The sequence below is a fragment of the Mustela erminea genome, chromosome 1 (assembly GCF_009829155.1).
Source record: "Mustela erminea isolate mMusErm1 chromosome 1, mMusErm1.Pri, whole genome shotgun sequence".
Classification (NCBI taxonomy): Eukaryota; Metazoa; Chordata; class Mammalia; order Carnivora; family Mustelidae; genus Mustela; species Mustela erminea.
In genome coordinates this window covers 178,826,980-178,846,320 of record NC_045614.1, presented here as the reverse complement: position 1 = coordinate 178,846,320, position 19,341 = coordinate 178,826,980, and the positions used below count along the sequence as shown (strand labels likewise).

At 33.4% G+C, this 19,341-nt stretch overlaps 1 protein-coding gene across 2 annotated transcripts in view; it reads left to right on the top strand.

Moving 5' to 3' along the window:
* The window catches only part of EPHA3 (EPH receptor A3), a 354,141-nt gene that overhangs the window by 291,838 nt on the left and 42,962 nt on the right, over positions 1-19,341 (top strand). For both annotated transcript variants that reach the window (XM_032351772.1, XM_032351763.1), the window contains exons 10-13: positions 1,507-1,632; positions 8,011-8,196; positions 17,380-17,441; positions 19,043-19,252. In XM_032351772.1, the coding sequence (XP_032207663.1) occupies positions 1,507-1,632; positions 8,011-8,196; positions 17,380-17,441; positions 19,043-19,252 (584 nt within the window). The remainder of the gene's footprint in view (positions 1-1,506; positions 1,633-8,010; positions 8,197-17,379; positions 17,442-19,042; positions 19,253-19,341) is intronic.

The window sequence follows — 19,341 nt, the reverse complement described above, 5'->3', positions numbered from 1 at the left end:
TATAACCATGTCATTTATAAAGATGTCCTATAGGTCAATGAACTAATTCTTTCTCAGCCCACACTATGAAATGCTAGACCTGTTGGCCTAATGTCCATTGAGTTGAAGTTTTTCCAGAATAATTATGGTCTTCAGTCTTTGCACCCATTTCATGCAAAGTCCAAAATGGAGTCGAAGAAGTCTTTGGTCATCACAGAATGTTCAGTTGCATTTGTCATTAAGATTATTTCAATAAAAAATTAAACCAGAAAGGATAACATCTGATTTTGTTACTTTAGTATTAAAAAAAATTTTTGATAATATACTGTGATAAATGAAAAAATATATCACTATTTGTCCCCTGCCCCTTGCTAAAACAATGTTACCAATTTTTTTTACCAATGTTACCAAAATTAAAAGTAAAAATCCATCATATTAGTACATACACAATATTCTTTAATGTTAGAGCATGTTTGTGTACTTTAATAGAGCCTAGTCTCCCTTTTTTAAAATTTAGTTTTAGGGGGTGCCTGGCTGGCTCAGGTAGAGAGAAAATTAGTTTATTGAATATTCCAAATTTCTTCTAATGTAACTTATTTTTCCAAATGGTAGTACTCTCATTAATATTAAATCAGATCCAAAATGATTCTCCTGAATCTTCCACCCATGCTATTTTAATTATAGATCATCATAAAAAATTTTGCCTTCAGAATAATTAAATAAATGCACATATGATGAAGGAGGTTTATATAAAATAAACTATAAATGTAATTTATGTTTGGAATTTAGCTTCTTAGAACCATTATTGAACTTACAGAGAATCTATATTGTCCTTAACTATGTTGAAAAATTATACAATAAGATTTCAGTTAATTGTACATGCACATAATAGTACATGCATATAATACTCACATTATATATACATATTCTCACAGGTTTAGAAGACCTACAATTGCAATGTGAAATTTTGATTGTGAATGTTACTAAAAGGAGAATAGTGTCAGACAAAAACCATGATGTTTTATCTTCTTTAATTAATTTGTCTGTAATTATAGCTGCCATTCTACCTTATGAAATTATTTCACAAACTTTGATTTATTGTCAGATGTGGCCTTGTTATAAATATCTGTTTACTGCAGGCTTTGTAGAATCATAAATGTGTAATAGTGTGATGGTGTTCATTCACTCATGCTTCTGGTAATAACTACTGGGTCTACTCAATCCTGAACCATCCTTTCCTTGAGATTCCCCTTTCTGAAAGTTCATTTTCCTTCTAATGCTTTTGCAGAGAAAGTTCATTGTGTTTCCTCTTTTGTTTCATTATGGGAAACTTTGTTTCTTAAATGGTTCAGTACTTAATCCAACTTCTCTGTCTGCCAATTGCCATGATACCTGAGAATAAACTAAAGTGGGTGTACTTTTTTGTAATGGGGATTTTTTTCCACTGATAATGTGATTATGAAATTGCATCACTAAAATTTAAATAAATCTAGCTATAATAATGCCTTTCTTCCTTCCCTTAAACAGTAAAACTTCCAGGTCTCAGGACTTACGTTGACCCACATACATACGAAGACCCTACCCAAGCAGTTCACGAGTTTGCTAAGGAGTTGGATGCCACCAACATATCCATTGACAAAGTTGTTGGAGCAGGTAACCACCAAAATAATCCCACCCCAACCCTGTGTTAATTACAAGTTTACAACTATGAATAAGAATGCCGTCTGAGATCACTCAAGTTCTCAAGCCTAAGTTATATTGCTATGAAAAGGGACATTTTTCCCCCTGATTTCATGATCAAAGGCAGGCAATAAATAAATGAAGGAGCATTTAACAGAATGTAATGATTTCAAAGGTGCCAGACTTACAGACTCACAGACCATGGCCAGCTTTTTATTTATTGAATTTCAGAGCCAGCAGCCGCAAGAGCTCAGTCCTCCCCGGGCTGTGCTGATCATGTGTCACAAAGCTTATTTGGCTGAAAAGGGGATAACAGGATGAAAGTGTCTTACTTTAAACAAGCTCACAAGGTGAAAATTTGATTTTGTAAAAAAGGTAATTTTAGAATGCTCTTCAGAATTAAAAAAAGAGACAACACAAAATAAAATCATAAATGACACATTTTATTCAAATTTTTTTTAAAAGATTTTTATTATTTATTTTTATTTGACAGACAGAGATTACAAGTAGGCAGAGAGGCAGGCGGAGAGAGAGAGGAGGAAGCAGGCTCCCTGCTGAGCAGAGAGCCCGATGCGGGCCTCGATCCCAGGACCCTGAGATCATGACCTGAGCCGAAGGCAGCGGCTTAACCCACTGAGCCACTCAGGCGCCCTACACATTTTATTCAAATTTATTCAAAACTATTTTTGAGTGAACAGTTTAAATGGTTCATTTTAATATTTGCCTGTAACTTTGTATAGTCTTAATTCATTGCGCTGAAGCTTGCCTTCATATAGACATCTCTTCATTCTAATCATGAATCTAGTCAGTCATAGATCCATTAACAAAAACACCTATGGATTTTTAAAGCAGATTCATATTTCCAATAAAAATTATACTTATAAAATAACGATATTTTCACATTTACACATTAACATATGGACAAATACAAACACGCAGTGTGCAATTGAATAAAAACTACTACTTAAAAGTAAAAATAAATATTGTACAGTAGTTTCATTCCATCATCTCATTAGTCAATATTGTTTTAAAAACAAATGCAAAGTTGATGTAGGAAATAGAAAGATTGAGAAATTAACTCATTGAATTATACATAACGTATCGAATCATGTTTTTGGCAAGTACTATATATATGACTGATGCTTCTTTACACAGATGTGCATATAATTTCTTTGTTTCTCTTTCTGTACATCAAAGTGTTTAGAATTCTAGCGGCATTTGCTATTCAAACAGGACAGTCTGAGTAATTCATATTATCTAAATAAAACGATAATTTACTAAATCTTCTCCTCCAACTTTATTCATATTTTATCTTCCTAAAACTCACATGAGCAGGTAATATTAAAATATGGAACTAGCAATTGATAAAAGGAGAATAGAGTATGAGCTTCCTTTTCCACAATCTAAGACTTAAGAATATACATACTCATCGTATATCTATGAATGCAATTGGAACAAATATATATTGATTACTCTCTTTCATTTGTGTAGTTCTGCTTTGTAAACTTCTCTGTGACATGGGGGCTTTTTGTCGTGCTGGTATTAATGTCCCACAAGAGTGCACTGCTTCCCAGCATGGAAACCTCAGGGGCAAAGGTAGCACAAAGACTTTGCACACTCAACCGATGTGAGGAGGAGAAACCCATTTAGGCTCAGCCAGTGTCCAGAAGACCAGACAAACACATCAGGACCTTGAACTTTGGGACTCTCTGCATTAATAAAATTAAATATGTCAATGTTATTGATAATGCCAGATATCTAGAACAGTGTGGTGGGAGACAAAACACATTAAAAATGGTATCTGATAGGGGCACCTAGGTGGCTCAGTGGGTTAAAGCCTCTGCCTTCGGCTCAGGTCATGATCCCAGGGTCCTGGAATGGAGCCCCATGGGCTCTCTGCTCCACAGGGAGCCTGCTTCCTCCTCCCTCTCTCTGCCTGCCTCTCTGCCTCCTTGTGATCTCTGTCTGTCAAGTAAATAAATAAAATCTTTTAAAAAATTTTAAAAAATAAAAATGGTATCTGATAAATGAAGAAATGCTCCTTATACTAACTCATTTAATAATCACCGACACTCATTAAAGATCAGGACAAACATCTTATTTCATTTCTCTCTTCAAACATATTGTAAAAAAATAGACATATGCCCCATTTTCAGGTTTTTGTAGCCAATATCCTCATTTGCCACATTCAGGGCAATAATACTTCAAGGTCGATTACACTTCTGGAAGATTTCAGTATAATATTGAATCCAGCCAATTCTAGTCTGTCTTGATTTGCCTTTCAAAAGTTTGTCATCACCAAGACAGAATAGTAGATGGAGATTTTGAAAGCTATCAATTTTTCTTAAAATTTTGTTTTGAAAAATGTAAACTATCTACAAAAGTAGATGAAATTGTATAATAATAAAATGGAGAATATAGTATAATAGTACCCATTTCCACCACACTTCAGTAACAACGTATTCCTGGCCAGCCTTCTTTCATTTATACACTTACTCATTTCCTATGTCCTTTTAAATTTTAAAAGTAATATTGTTGATAAAAATTTAATAGTTATGCTAAACTGATTAGCATCTATCTTCCAATTGCTATAGTACTGAATCTTTCAAAGACAGAACTTTCTCAGTCAATTAAATATGCAGAAAAACTCTACATATGTGAGCTAATTCTCTAATTTTCTGTAGGATATATTATAAAAAGAAATAGGTATAATGGAAACTTTTATTTATACTTTGGCTAATTAGAAGAATTATACCCATATTGCGAATAACAATTAAAATTGAACCACAAATTGACTTACTCAAAGTAGTAATTTTTTTTAATATTGGAATTCAGAATGACTCAAATTTCCAGTTTTATTCCTCCATCCAACCGTTATTTCAAAAATTAAATACTGAAAATTTCTAAAAGTAGAATATGTTCATTTAATTCCCTATCCTATTAGGCATTCACATGGTATTTAATTTTATTAGCCATTTGGGTAGGCATCGTCTCCATTTACAGAAGAGCTAAAAATTTGAATGACCTATAGTCACATAATTATTAATTGAAAACCAAAATTTGAATGTTGTACTTTCCAATTTCAAAGTTCATACTAGACATTAATAATGACAGTAACGCCTTCATCTAACATTTTCGTGAGGATTGAGATAATTCTTGAACATTGCTTACCTGACACATCAACATTGTTCCATATATATTTTTATTATGCTTCTCTTGTTAAAACGGTAGAAGGAGAGTGGAATTTGAAGGCAGAGTGTCATTCTACTTAAACACAAGTAGATTTTTTTCTTCTATTTTAAATGACACGAGTATAAGAAATTTTACTTTGAACAATTTTGCACTGTGTATCTTAAATCAGAATACAGTGTGTCCATTCTCAGAAAGCATACTGTATTTCAAAGGACAAATAAAAACTGCTATACTTACTGGATTTAAAATATCAAGCAATGATTTCCAAGGATCTTATTGTAGTTGTGCTTTTACCTAAAAATGATGGGAATGAAAGGATCTAGTTTTTGTTTTTTGTTTTTTTTGGGCTCAAAGTTAATTGTATAAGACCATGTAAAATCCAGCCTTGTGTTTGGCCAATCTTTGTTAATTTTTTCAACACTATTGTTTAAGTTAATATAAAGAGAACTGAATTAATATTTAATATTTCTATGTTTAGTAAAATATATTGTGACCATTTCTAGTATTTGTATGGTGAAACAATCACATTTCAAAAAAAATTTTTTTTTTTTAAATTACCATTACTGAAACATCATTTTCTGAATTTTGGAGGTAGATAGACATTTACATATGTTGGTTATCCCATTGAGAAGAAAGAAAGGAACTCTAATTAACCAACTTGAAATTCAAACTCTTCTTCTGATGGTCCCAGTGAGGTAATCTCACAAAATGCTGTCCTTCACAAATACTTGTCTAAGGTGACATTAACCTTGCTACCACCATCATCATCACAACCATCTATTCTCACATCAATACAGAATTTGACAGTTTAAATATCATTTTTATATTTTTGCTTCAATTTGATCTAACTTTTTAGAGATAGGTAATTTATCCTTCTTAAGGTGGGTCTGAACTCAGAGAGGAAAATAGTGACCAACACGTAGATGATACTTACTATGTGTCTTTACATAATATTCATTCTTTTATTTGCACAAACACCTCATGAGTTAGACACAGTTGGTGTTCCCAAGTTACAGACAGGAGACAAAATAATAGAGAGGTTAAGATGCTTGCTTAAAATCACATGGCTAAGAAGTTACCAAGGCAATTAGACCCTAGAATCCATACTCTGTCCACAGTTCTGTACTGTCTGTCCTGCAATCTGTTGACAAGTGATTTATTGTCTAGAAATAAGTGATGATAACATAAAAATTTAAAACATGATGCATTACAGCATATTGGCTCATGATGATGGCAGAACTTAGAGAAAATTAAAGCTTATTGTGGATGATTCCTTATGGTTTACTCAAAATTAATGTTATACAACATGAACTGGAGCTCTCTGGAAATGTTCTAATAACCCAGTATCATGAAAGGAATCCTAATTCTTAAAAAAAAATATTTATTTCTGGGTGTACGTGCACGCAAAAGAGAGAGCGCATGCATGTGCACAAGGAGGGGGTGCAGGAGAAGCAGCAGACTCCCCATGGAGCAGGGAGCCCAAGTCGGGATCCCAGGAACCCAAGATCATGACCTGAGCAGAAGGTAGACCACTGAGCCACTCCCTGCAGCCTTTACTCCTGCTTACATATTCTAACAGTGGTTTACTTTGCATGGTAACTTCTCTTCTGAATACACTCTATAATGACATATTCTACTTGGGATTTCAAAAAGTCAATGAATCCCTCAAAGGTAAGAAATGAAATCTGTCTTATTTAGTATTATAACTCTGTGTTTTTCAATATATCTTGTCACACTGTTGCCAATTGATGAATATTTATTAAAAAGTGTATAAGTAACTGCTTTTGAACGTTAAATGAATTTGACCAGTTACAGCATAAGTCATTGTTTTGGAAACTGATTCCAAAAACCACCAGTTTGGAAACTGGATTCCCGAGAAAGGGTCAAATCTGGGGGAGTTTAGAGCTTCCTGGAGAGAAGCAAGCCGCTCCTAGTAATGCAGCTGGTAAATCAATAGGATAACCTGCTGCTTTTGTGAGTTGAACCCCTTGTTTGAACAAAATATAGGAAAGAAACATCTCACTTCTTGACAGCTTTTCTCTGGCTGAGCCATGGGACATGGAGCTTGTACAAAAACTCACAGCGAGAAGGCTGGACCAAGAATGCTCTTCCATTCCATAGTACCCTAACAATGTAATTAAACCTTTTCAGAAAAATCTCTTATTTGATATTTAAAAAGAAAACACATTTTTAAGGTATTGTACAAATCCACATAATATTAGGATTTCCTCTATGAGCAAGGAACGTTCTATGGGTGGCACTATTTTGTGGCGATGACCATGGCAAGCAGTGGGTGAGAGAAATGATTGTAAAGCATGTCTACCGTCAGGAAGCTCAAAATATGATGAAAGAGTTATGGGTAAATCTTCTTAATAACAATATATATAAAGTTAACACCACAACTATTTCTAGGCAGTTTTATATTAGTTCACTTAGACTATTTAAAAGTCAGCAACACTCCATATTTAGTAAATTCTCGATTGATCATGCATTTAAGACAAGTTTTTTATTGGAGATACTGAATCAAAGAAAATATTTATAGTGATTCTATAGAAAAGGTTTTTACCCTTTTTTGATACTAGTATTTTCTTCTTCCTTCCAGAAGTTCAGAGAATTTTACAACTAGTATGTCAGTAATGTGACATGCCAATACTCCAATAAAATGAATTGATAGCAGATGCTACTGTTCTCATTTTCAGAGAGTCTGAGTATATCACTAAACTGATTCTCTTAGTACTAACATAATGGCTGGAAACATCTGAAATTTAATCCATTGCTCAACCCATAATATCTGTGTTGCTCTGCTGATCAACCTCAGGAAATGGTAGCTATGAGAATAAGGAGTTAAAACCCTATTAGATATAGCGTTCAATTTTCCTCTGGTTCTTTCGTATTTTTTTTTTATCACAATGTGGTACTTAAAAATGTATGAGGCCACTTACAAGGTCCATTTTCCATAGGGTGTGGATCTCCTTAGGTTTCTTAGGGATTCTCTGATTACCGTCTTCTGAAATAAGTTGAAAGCCTACAGAATACATCTTGTGGGTCAAAGGTATAAATATTTTGAATGGGATTATTGAGGGGAAAGAGTTACTCTTTACTGATACCTTTTTATTATATAATTCCTTACCTTTTGTCGTGGTTCTGTTCTTCTAACAGGTGAATTTGGAGAAGTGTGCAGTGGTCGCTTAAAGCTTCCTTCAAAAAAAGAGATTTCAGTGGCCATCAAAACCCTGAAGGTGGGCTACACAGAAAAGCAGAGGAGAGACTTCCTGGGAGAAGCAAGTATTATGGGACAGTTTGACCATCCCAACATCATTCGACTAGAGGGAGTTGTTACTAAGAGTAAGTCAAGTCAAAAGACAGACTTTTGTCTTTGTTGAGCAGAGGTTATTTAAAGCTAAACTCAATCATTAAAGAATTTTGATTTTTGATTTTTTTTTTTATAAGTGTTAGTCTTAACAGAAAGACTAGTTTGGAGTTAACATGTCTTTCTTTGACAAAAGAGCGAAGATATTTAAGTAGTTTTATATTGAAAGTGCTATTCTAGATCTTTTAAAAATTGGAAAAAAAATAGGAGCTAAAAAAATTGGTCGGTATTAAGACACATTGATGAAAAGACAGTTAAGAAGTGAATTGTGGAGAAGTCTCTGTTATGTAGAGTAAGAAGGAAAAACGATGACTCAATTTTGACAGGAATTGCTGGGAACTCCCAGCTAGCTGCCTTTTCTTTTACTGTTCACCAGTTTCAGTTAAATTTCCAAATCTTTACTCCCTTGATTTTAGGAAAATTATGGGAGTTTGGAGACTGCTTCCGAGCTGTAAAGATTGGGATCACATTAGACCCTAGGCCTTTTCCTGGTTCTCTGTGGATTTGAAATAATTCTAATCTAGAGTCCCAGATGGATTTTTGACTGGTCTGGGGAAACTCTGGCTCACTGCCCATGATAGAGATCTGAACTTATTTCCATGATAGTTTCTCCAGCCGGACTCAAAAGGAATCCCGTGAGGCAGGTATGTGATTTTTGGCTCCAGTACCAATGAAAACCTCTTGAGAATGCTCTAGGATTTTTTTTTTTCCTCAATATTTTAGAGCACAGGATGAAGAATAAACTAAATTGGCAGCAAACTACTTAGAGCGAAAGACAACATATGGCAGGAAATTTGGCATCCTGTAGGGGATAATTCATTGGCACCACATTTACATATTCTATGGTTACCAACAGACATTACACATTATATTTTTCACGATGATATTTTTCTTTAACATTACATGGAGCACTTTCCAAATGGCACTAATACCTATTCTCATCTTAGTGTGACTAAAAAGGCAGTTCCTTTCTCACAAGAGCATGGTATAACTGAAATGTACTTTGATTTCCTTTGGAGTTTTCTTATATAATAAATGGGATTAAGAACTGAGTAATGTAGAACTAAACCATAAACTGTAAGCCCATATTAAGTATGGTAAGAAGCATGTTTCCCTTCATACTCCTAATATTAGGCCATACTAGTAGTAACTCTGAAATATTTTCTGATGAAGAGCATTTTTTAACTATTTTTTAAATTAATAATAAAAACACTGCTAGTAGTAGTAAGATTGGGAAAATGTTCAAATCCTTTGTTCCTCCAGGGCAAGACCATACTACTTAATGCCTATAGAATTAAGAATTATGTCTCACTGGGATTTTAATAATCAATTAGCCATTTATTCCCTTTTATATCATCCTCACCAAGTGGTTGTCCTTCAGATCGCGAGCACACCCCTTGGGGAGGAAGCTCATTTGTACTTGTATGGCCGTTTTTCTTTTAACTTAATTTTCATAAGATTTTTTTCATAAGGTTTTCTTTTTGAGTTGACTATTGTATTTTGAGTCGACGTTGTACTATGGATGTCATTTCATTATTATCACTACTCTGTGAATTAGATACAATAATTCCATTTGCATTTGAACAAATGATAACCCCTAAAGAGCAAGCAGCTTATCCAAATAGAAATTCCTGGAAATAGCATTGGAAACTTGGTCTGTTGGTTTTACCTCTTGTCCCTAACAATGAACAAAAATGAGTTTCTAATTTTCATTTTGTATTCTACTTCTTTTATATCTTGATTTTTTTAAATTTCTCTAATAATTTGATCATAGCAAGAAATCCCTCAAGCTTAAAAAATTTTCTGGAAAGAATTAATAACCCTTAGTACCTAAAACAAAATGTGAACTCTCATAAAGGGAAAGAGTCCATGTTATTTTTAAGGAGTGATAAAAATAGAAACTGGATCATACTAGATTCTTAACTTACCAATATTAAGGAATTAAAAAATATTGATTGATTGATTGATTGAATGGAAAAAAGAGCAGTATCTTCTACCTATAGTTCTTTCTTTGGTGTTGGTTCATTAAATTGAAAGCATGCTTCAAGGAAGCACAACTGTATAACTGCTTGCATCAGTCAGGGAGTGATGGAAAACATCATCATATTTTAGCATCATAATTTAGCAGAATTATCTACCACCTAACTTTTCCAACACCTACACTTAATAAAGAATGAGATAAAAGTGACTATCAAAATAAATATTAGATTTAAATTTGTTTATTGATAGGCTTTTACATGTTATCAAATGTAAATTGACTTTTTGGTTTCCAGTGTTATTAAATTATTGAAAATGACCTATTATATTTTGCTAGCTGTTACCTATAAATTCATTCACTGAATGATGAGCAGCATTAAACCATAATCATTATGGCGGGTTTTCTTTAAATATAAAAATGAAATAATCAAATATTAATTATGGCCAGCTGACAAAGAAATCCATAAAATAATACCCAAGACCAAACTGCAGAAAAAGAATGCATTAAGGAAAAAATATTTTTAAAATCATAGGTATTACACATTAAATGCCTTATTGAAGTCTGATTTTATAACATTCTAATGTGAATTACAACTGCCTTATTCTTGGGGTGAAAGTTCTAAATTTGATAACTCTCCCTGGTCAAATAAGCATGTAAGAGGTTGCCAAATTTGACTATATAGATCCCAGTCATCTTGTATAGTGCAAACATAATAGAGTAGCAGACCTAGATAAGATTTTGAACTTCTGACATATTTAAAAGCTCTAAGTCTGGTACCCTATAACATCTGAGAGGAAATAGAAATGACTTAAAATGAAGTTAATGTGTTTCATTTAACATATAAATAAGGCAAATTTTGTCACCAGAAGCTATTCATTCACTGCTATTATTTTCTTTGTTCCCTGGGAATATATGACTGCTAGAACAATCTAATTGTAAAGTTCATAAACACACACACACACACACACACACACACACACACGTGAGGCATAGCTTATAATTTAATAAACAAAATTGTCTTTACAGAAGAAAACCAATTATATCAGTATCTGGATTAAGAATTAGAGTGTCATAGTTCAAGTTTTGACTCAACCCAACTGGTTGTGAGTCCTGTGGCAAATCAAAGCACTCACAGAGACTCAGTTTCTTCCCTTCTGATTCAGAATAGCAGTTCTACTTCACTATTTCCAGATACCTTAAAGGTCAAGTAAGATTATATAGGAATATATTTTATTAAGTGAAATAGAGCTGTGAAAACCTAAATTACTACTCCTGGTAAGTTTGAGAATTTATCAATTAATCTTGGTTGTATAGTAAAGAAAAATTCTTGAAAGCAATTCCTTTTTGTTTTGCTTAATAATAATTCTTCTCAATATTTCTATTAATTATATGTTTGAAACACTACATCTGTTATAAAGTATCATTTTCAAGTCATTTAGAGAAAGCCCTTTATTCAATCATTATATTTCCATTTATTTGAATTGAACCATAAACAATTGTAATAAGTTTTGAGCTTGATGGTCTTAAACAAGAGAAGGTGAGAGAGTCTCTGATCTTCAAAGTAGCAGAAAGCTGGGGGCATAGTCTCTGCTCAGAACTTGGTACTAACATGTGTTATCAATTTTAGTTGAAGTTCAAAAAGATGGAACTTGTTTTTAGCAAATGTTTGATATTTCTGCCATCACACCATTAGTCAAATGATGTTCATACTTCAAGAAGACCCACATTGGCCATTTTTTACCAAGTGAAATAGAAGGAATTATATTAGATAAGGTTGATGTGGTATTGTTGGTATTTGGGAGGGATTATTTTCTGAAAATTAGAAAAAATAATAATAATTAGTGTAACTGTAACTTTACATCATTAAGGAATACAGTAAGCAGAACATTAGGACAGTTTCTCATAATTAAAACATTTCTATACTGACGTGAGTGTTCACTTTCAGCAAAGTCTTAGTCATTTATTTGCACCTTTCTATCTCCTGCACATATGATAGAAATATTGCTGAAATAAAATGTCATTCTATGGTGACCATGCCAATTTCTTGCTATGTCCTGTTTGCTTCTCTCTGAAAGTGTTCTTCTGCACTTGTCTCAAGGGTACTGTAATAGTCAAAATAGACTATACATCTTACATTTATTTTACTAATAATTTATAGAAATAGTTTGTTAGAATAAACTCTGATGACACAAGTTCTCTTGCATTCATGACTAATTTTAGAAAGGAGTTGAGACCATCTCTATCCAAGTATCCACAACAATGAAATTAGGAAAATCTTTCAAATATATTAGAGAAAATATAAGACAGGGAATTCAATTTTTACACATTTAAGAATTTTCCTTATTTCTTCAACATTGACCATTTATATTTTTTGGTTGAATTGGCCACATTTGAATTTAAAAAAGAATTTGTTTTTGTGTATTTCCCCATTTAAATAGGTTTATGATTTTTTTTTCTATTCTTTTTTTTTTTTAATTTTTAATTTTTTATAAACATATATTTTTATCCCCAGGGGTACAGGTCTGTGAATCACCAGGTTTACACACTTCACAGCACTCACCAAAGCACATACCTTCCCCAATGTCCATAATCCCACCCCCTTCTCCCAAACCCCCTCCCCCCAGCAACCCTCAGTTTCTTTTGTGAGATTAAGAGTCACTTATGGTTTGTCTCCCTCCCAATCCCATCTTGTTTCATTGATTCTTCTCCTACCCACTTAAGCCCCCATGTTGCATCACCACTTCCTCATATCAGGGAGATCATATGATAGTTGTCTTTCTCTGCTTGACTTATTTCGCTAAGCATGATACGCTCTAGTTCCATCCATGTTGTCGCAAATGGCAAGATTTCATTTCTTTTGATGGCTGCATAGTATTCCATTGTGTATATATACCACATCTTCTTGATCCATTCATCTGTTGATGGACATCTAGGTTCTTTCCATAGTTTGGCTATTGTGGACATTGCTGCTATAAACATTCGGGTGCATGTGCCCCTTTGGATCACTACGTTTGTGTCCTTAGGGTAAATACCCAATAGTGCAATTGCTGGGTCATAGGGCAGTTCTATTTTCAACATTTTGAGGAACCTCCATGCTGTTTTCCAGAGTGGCTGCACCAGCTTGCATTCCCACCAACAGTGTAGGAGGGTTCCCCTTTCTCCGCATCCTCGCCAGCATCTGTCATTTCCTGACTTGATGATTTTAGCCATTCTGACTGGTGTGAGGTGATATCTCATTGTGGTTTTGGGAGAAGATATTTGCAAACGACATATCAGATAAAGGACTAGTGTCCAGAATCTATAAAGAACTTAGCAAACTCAACACCCAAAGAACAAATAATCCAATCAAGAAATGGGCAGAGGACATGAACAGACATTTCTGCAAAGAAGGCATCCAGATGGCCAACAGACACATGAAAAAGTGCTCCATACCACTACAGACTTTTTTTGCTTATTTTTGAAGTTCCATTTCAGCCAGTCATCCAACAATAATTTTATTGAGTTTCACTATGGATATTCATATGCACTTTAGGATTTCTGGTAGCAGCGAATAATATAAGCCCTTGAAAACATGAGAATGTCACTTCTAAATCAAAATACGTATGAGAGAGCATGCAACCTTGATAGAAGGACACATTGCATCCACGTGCAGATGAATTGATATTTTATAAATAATTTCCAGCTATATTTAGTACATGCTAGAACTAGTTCTCACCACTAATGCAGAGAATTTCTTTTCCTTTAACCTTATTTATTATAATCAAAAGCACAGGGAAACTAAGGTAGAATAGAAACTTAGATACTAAAAAAATAAAACTTAGAAATTAAGGCTTTCCAAGGTGGAATATTTGTGATTCTGTTTATTCTTTGTCTGTACATTTGGGTTTGCTGAATCTTTGAACTTAATGTAAAGCATATTTTCAGACTTGCCCATCTTAACTGATGTGTTTACAAATATCTAAATTTTAGAGCTAAATGCAGCCTGATCTGATTTCTGAATGGTCATGGGGCTTTGGCTTAATTGACTGGTTTGATTTTTCAGCTACTTTTATTTCCCTTGCCAAACATTCCACTAGACATGCTAACAAGAAACGAAATGGTCATAAGGCTGGGAGCCAGAAGGAAACGAGTGATAAGCAAAGGTCTGGGTAGTATGAAAACCCAGTAACTGGCCACTGTAATTGAGAGTTGGCTGTATGAGGCAAAATATCTGTGACTACACTTACTGTATGCATTGGATTGTGCTAGCATATTATTCTTCATAGAATGGTATTAAGGCAAGAACATAAAAAATTATAATGATTTATGGAGAACATGCATATAAAGGATTTCATTCATTCATTCATTAATTCATTTGTTCAGTCATCCTTTCTTTTAATTTCAGCTCAGTCTCTGGGACCAGGTTTTAGGCATTAGACTGCTCAGTTCAGGATAGATAGAAGTTTTCAAGGAAATGTTGAATCTTCCCTTTCTTCCTGAATACTGTTAAATCTAAAGTTTAATTAGAATTTTGAAGAAGCAAGTTCTAGAGGCTTAAGCTTTTGCCTAATGACGTTTCAGACATTACCAGATTAACTAGATATATATGATATGTTACCCAAAATATTAAATCAGTACCTTCAAGGAAAACAGATTGGCATACAGTCAATTGTTATATATATAAAAATTATTTGAAAATTATAGAATTTAAATAATTTTTCTTTACCTTTTAATAAATAAGACCTATAACTTGGGATACATCCAAACACTAAATACAGCAAGTATAACCTTCATACTACCAAGCCATATAATTCATAGCTAGTGTGAATTAAGTTTTTTTACCCATGAAAGGAAAAAGCAAGCAAAGAAAGCTATTTTTTTTAAAGATTTTTTTTATTTTTATTTATTTGAAACAGAGAGAGAGAGATCACAAGTATGCAGAGAGGCAGAGGCAGGCATAGAGGAGAAAGAAGGCTCCCCGCTGAGCAGAGAGCCCGATGCGGGCCTCGATCCCAGGACCCTGAGATCATGACCTGAGCCGAAGGCAGAGGCTTAACCCACTGAGCCACCCAGGCGCCCGAAAGCTATTTTTTTTTTTTTAAAGCTATTTATTTATCTGCTTGAGAGAGAGAGAGAGAAAGTGCACAAGCTGGGGACGGGGACAGAGGGAGAGAGAGAAGGAGACTCCCAGTCCAGCAGGGAGGACTACAGGGGCTCCATCCCAGGACCCTGAGATCATGACTTGACCTGAAGGCAGATGCTTAACTGACTGAGCCACCCAGGCTCCTCAGAAAGCTATTTTCTATCATCAGAATGGCAAACTAAACTTCATGATTTAGAAGGAACATATGAGGAAAACTTAAATGTGCAGTACAATGAGGGGTGCATCAATGTTTGTTAAAAAGAACCAGGGAGGGCGACAAACCGTAAGAGACTCTTAATCTCAGGAAACAAATTGAGGGTTGCCGGGGCATGGTGGGGGAGGTCTAGGGTGGATTGAGGAGGGTGTGTGTTATGGTGAGTGCTGTCAATTGTGTGACACTGATGATTCACAGACCTTTACCCCTGAAGCAAATAATACATATATGTTAATAAGAAAAAAATCAATTAAAAAAAAAAGCTATTTGCTCAAGGTCCTTCAACAGTGCTTAGTCAAGACAAGATTCAGGTCCTTCAGACATGGAAGACAAGCAATTTCCCTTCTTTTTGTAACATGATGGAATTATATTTAAAACAATATTATAGCAAAAATAAAGGAAGAGAACTATAGTGTAGTAATACTGTAGGTTCTAAAATCAGAGATAGCCGTGTTGGGAATGTGCTGGAGAACTAATTGATTGTGTAACCTCAGCAGGTTTTTTAAATCCATGAGGCTTTCAGTTAAGGACACCATAAAATGGGAATAATATATATCACTAAAGCACAAGATGGTGTGAACATAAAGTAGTGTAATGAATGTATGTTATATATATATATGTGTATAAATATGTAATGTTACATAATTCTAATCATGCAAAAAATTAACTAGTATTTTCTATATATAAAATATCCATTTTAAAATATCCATTTTTCATATTTCTTTGTCTTTTTGAATTGTTCATTTTGCATTACTTATTTTCCAAGTTGCTATTGTAATATATAGAGAGGTATATTTTCAGCTTGGCTCCCATGACGTTAAACTGTGACAATTATCTAAAATGCCACAGACTTCAGAGTTGTTATTTTAATTCAGAATAATCCATAGAATTGACACCCAACAGTTGCCTGAATCATTATATAGTTGAACATTTGTTCTATTTGTACATACATATAACAGTATACTCAACACTCTTGTATCTAATGCTTGTCATATTTTAAATGTTTCCCTCAGTATAAATTTCCAAGAGTAACAGCATAGTGGATTCAAGTTGCTGCTTTTGGCTTTATTATGTATTAGCTGTATGACATTGAGTAAGTTGATTACCCTCCACATATCTTAGTTTTCTCATGTGTAAAATGGAAATGATAATACTTAAAAAGTTATCATATATAGAATAATTAAACCAGCATCTGGCACACAATTAGTGCTATATAAAGTTAAATGCTCATTGAAAGATTTAATTGTATTTAAGGGCACATATTTCTAAAATGGTTATTATAAGTTACTGCCAACAGCTATTTTAATTTTATTTTCCTTTTATATTTTTAATGTGTTAATCAAATACAGATTTTTAAGAATTATAATTATTCATCTTAATTGTTTTATGAAAATCACATGAAGATGGGGACTTTGATTTACTTGATCTAACAGCATAAAAAGGAACACCTAGTACATAGCTCTACAAATGTCTGTACAAAGGATAAATGATTGTGGAAATCCTGGCTATATGTTGGGCTGGAAGGCAGAAATACTTCATTTTGTAGATCAGCTAGGATTCAACTAAAGATAAAAAAGGGGGCAAATTTTATGTTCACAGAAAGCCATGCCAAATAAGCCGATTGAGATACTACAGGTTATAGCCACTTGTTTTGAAAACAAATCTTCAATTTTTTTGTTTTATTTCTATTAAATTTTTTTGCAATTTTGAAAAATTGGGAAGACAAGGAAAGCTTTTACATTTTTTAATTCATCAGTGTATCAAATTGTATTATACATATTCATGACATGATATCTATTGAACTCTGCTGATCATGTTTAATTTATTATTTACCATATATCCAGGTAAACCAGTCATGATTGTCACAGAATATATGGAGAATGGTTCCTTGGACAGTTTCTTACGTGTAAGTAGAAGATTTTATATATATTCATATATCTCTCATCCACATCTATCCATATCTTTCATCCCTCTATCTATACACATATATGCATAAATATGGAATGAATCGCTGAAAATGTGAGACAACCTCTAATATTTTGTGAGTTATTAGATAACGAAGTTTAAAGTAAAACTGAAATTGAGGGAACTAAATAGTAAGAGGAAGACTAAAATCATATCTTTATCTTGCAGCATCCCAAGTTAAAGGTTTATATTTTTAAAACAAATTTGTGTGAACTTCTTCAGCCTTTTCGTACTGCCGAGATTCACATTGGTTAAAATAGAAAATTCTAAAAGATCCTTAAAGTAAGACATAAATAACGTTGATTGATGTAAGATGAACATTCTCTTTTCTTCATTTAAAGTAACCTCAGACTGCTATTAGATAGAAAACCATCTATCTCTCACACAGAGCTTTTGTCTCAGAAAATAAGCAAGTTTTATAATTCCAAAGGAGTCTCAATTCAGAGATATCATTTCGGTGATATATATGCATCCATACATATTCTTAATGATTTTAGCTTAGAAATTTTATTTTTAAAAATTGCTTCAGCAAATATTCAAAGAAAGAAGTTTGTTGGGGAACAAGATCCTGCCAATCACTAATCACTTCAAAAAAGACTTTATACTCTGTCTTTAATATGCTTTCAGTGTTATAAAATAGAAATAGATAGACAGGAAGCATAGTACAATTCATTCATGGAGGAAATTTTTAAATTTTCTATAAATGAGAAATTATTTATTTTAATATTCATGAGGCAAATACAAATTTTACCAGCAATTATTTTCCCAAGCATTCAAAAACAAGTACTTTTCAAATCAGATAATTAAAACCATTATAATAAGTATTCTTTTAAGTTGTTATTGTGTAGATAAAACTAAACATGGAATTTTATATCTATCTATGCATGCATTTATGCACATAGGTATATCCATATGTGTGTATCTACTTACCTATTATCATATAAATCGTGTATTTCTATTTTAATCCAAGTAAACTGGAAACTTTTCTAAATACAGACCTCTGACTTTGTGTTTTATTGTCTTCCATTTTATAACCTGTAACTCAAGATTGAGTAGAAAATGAATATTCAGTAAATATTTCTAATTCTGAATTATTTATTTATAATGATAATTTAAACATGTAACATCCACCTTCTCTGAAGCAATTAATAAAAATCTGAAAAACCAGAAGAAAGAACGGACATTCAATCAAATAAGTATGTAAAACTAAAATAGCCACAGGATTAATTTCATTTTGCTGTTCTTGAACGTAAAATTTCTGAGGGGTTTGTCTATCACCAACAGACCAGGAAAGATCTAATTTTGAACCTGAAGTCAGAATATTGGGATCCTCCTTGTAATGAAGTATTCAGTAATGCAGCTACTGTGCTATTTTGGTTTAGCCTTATTACTATTTATTCACATATCTTGTTAGGCTGGAGTGCTTAGAATTAAAATGTATATAGTCGGTCTTTTTACAGTTCAGTATGTGAGATTTTTAACCGAGGTATATCCCTAAGGAAGAGCAACACATCTTAACTGTGTATTTGAAATACTTCTCAGAAACACGATGCCCAGTTTACTGTCATCCAGCTAGTGGGGATGCTTCGAGGGATCGCATCCGGCATGAAGTACCTCTCAGACATGGGTTATGTTCACCGGGACCTTGCTGCTCGAAACATTTTGATCAACAGTAATTTGGTGTGTAAGGTTTCTGATTTTGGACTTTCACGTGTTCTAGAGGATGATCCCGAAGCGGCTTACACAACAAGAGTGAGTCACTTTTTCTTTTTCTTTTTGTCCTCTTTGTTTTCCGTCTTGTGTTATGTGGACTTGCAAATAAATAGAAGTCATGTCTCTCA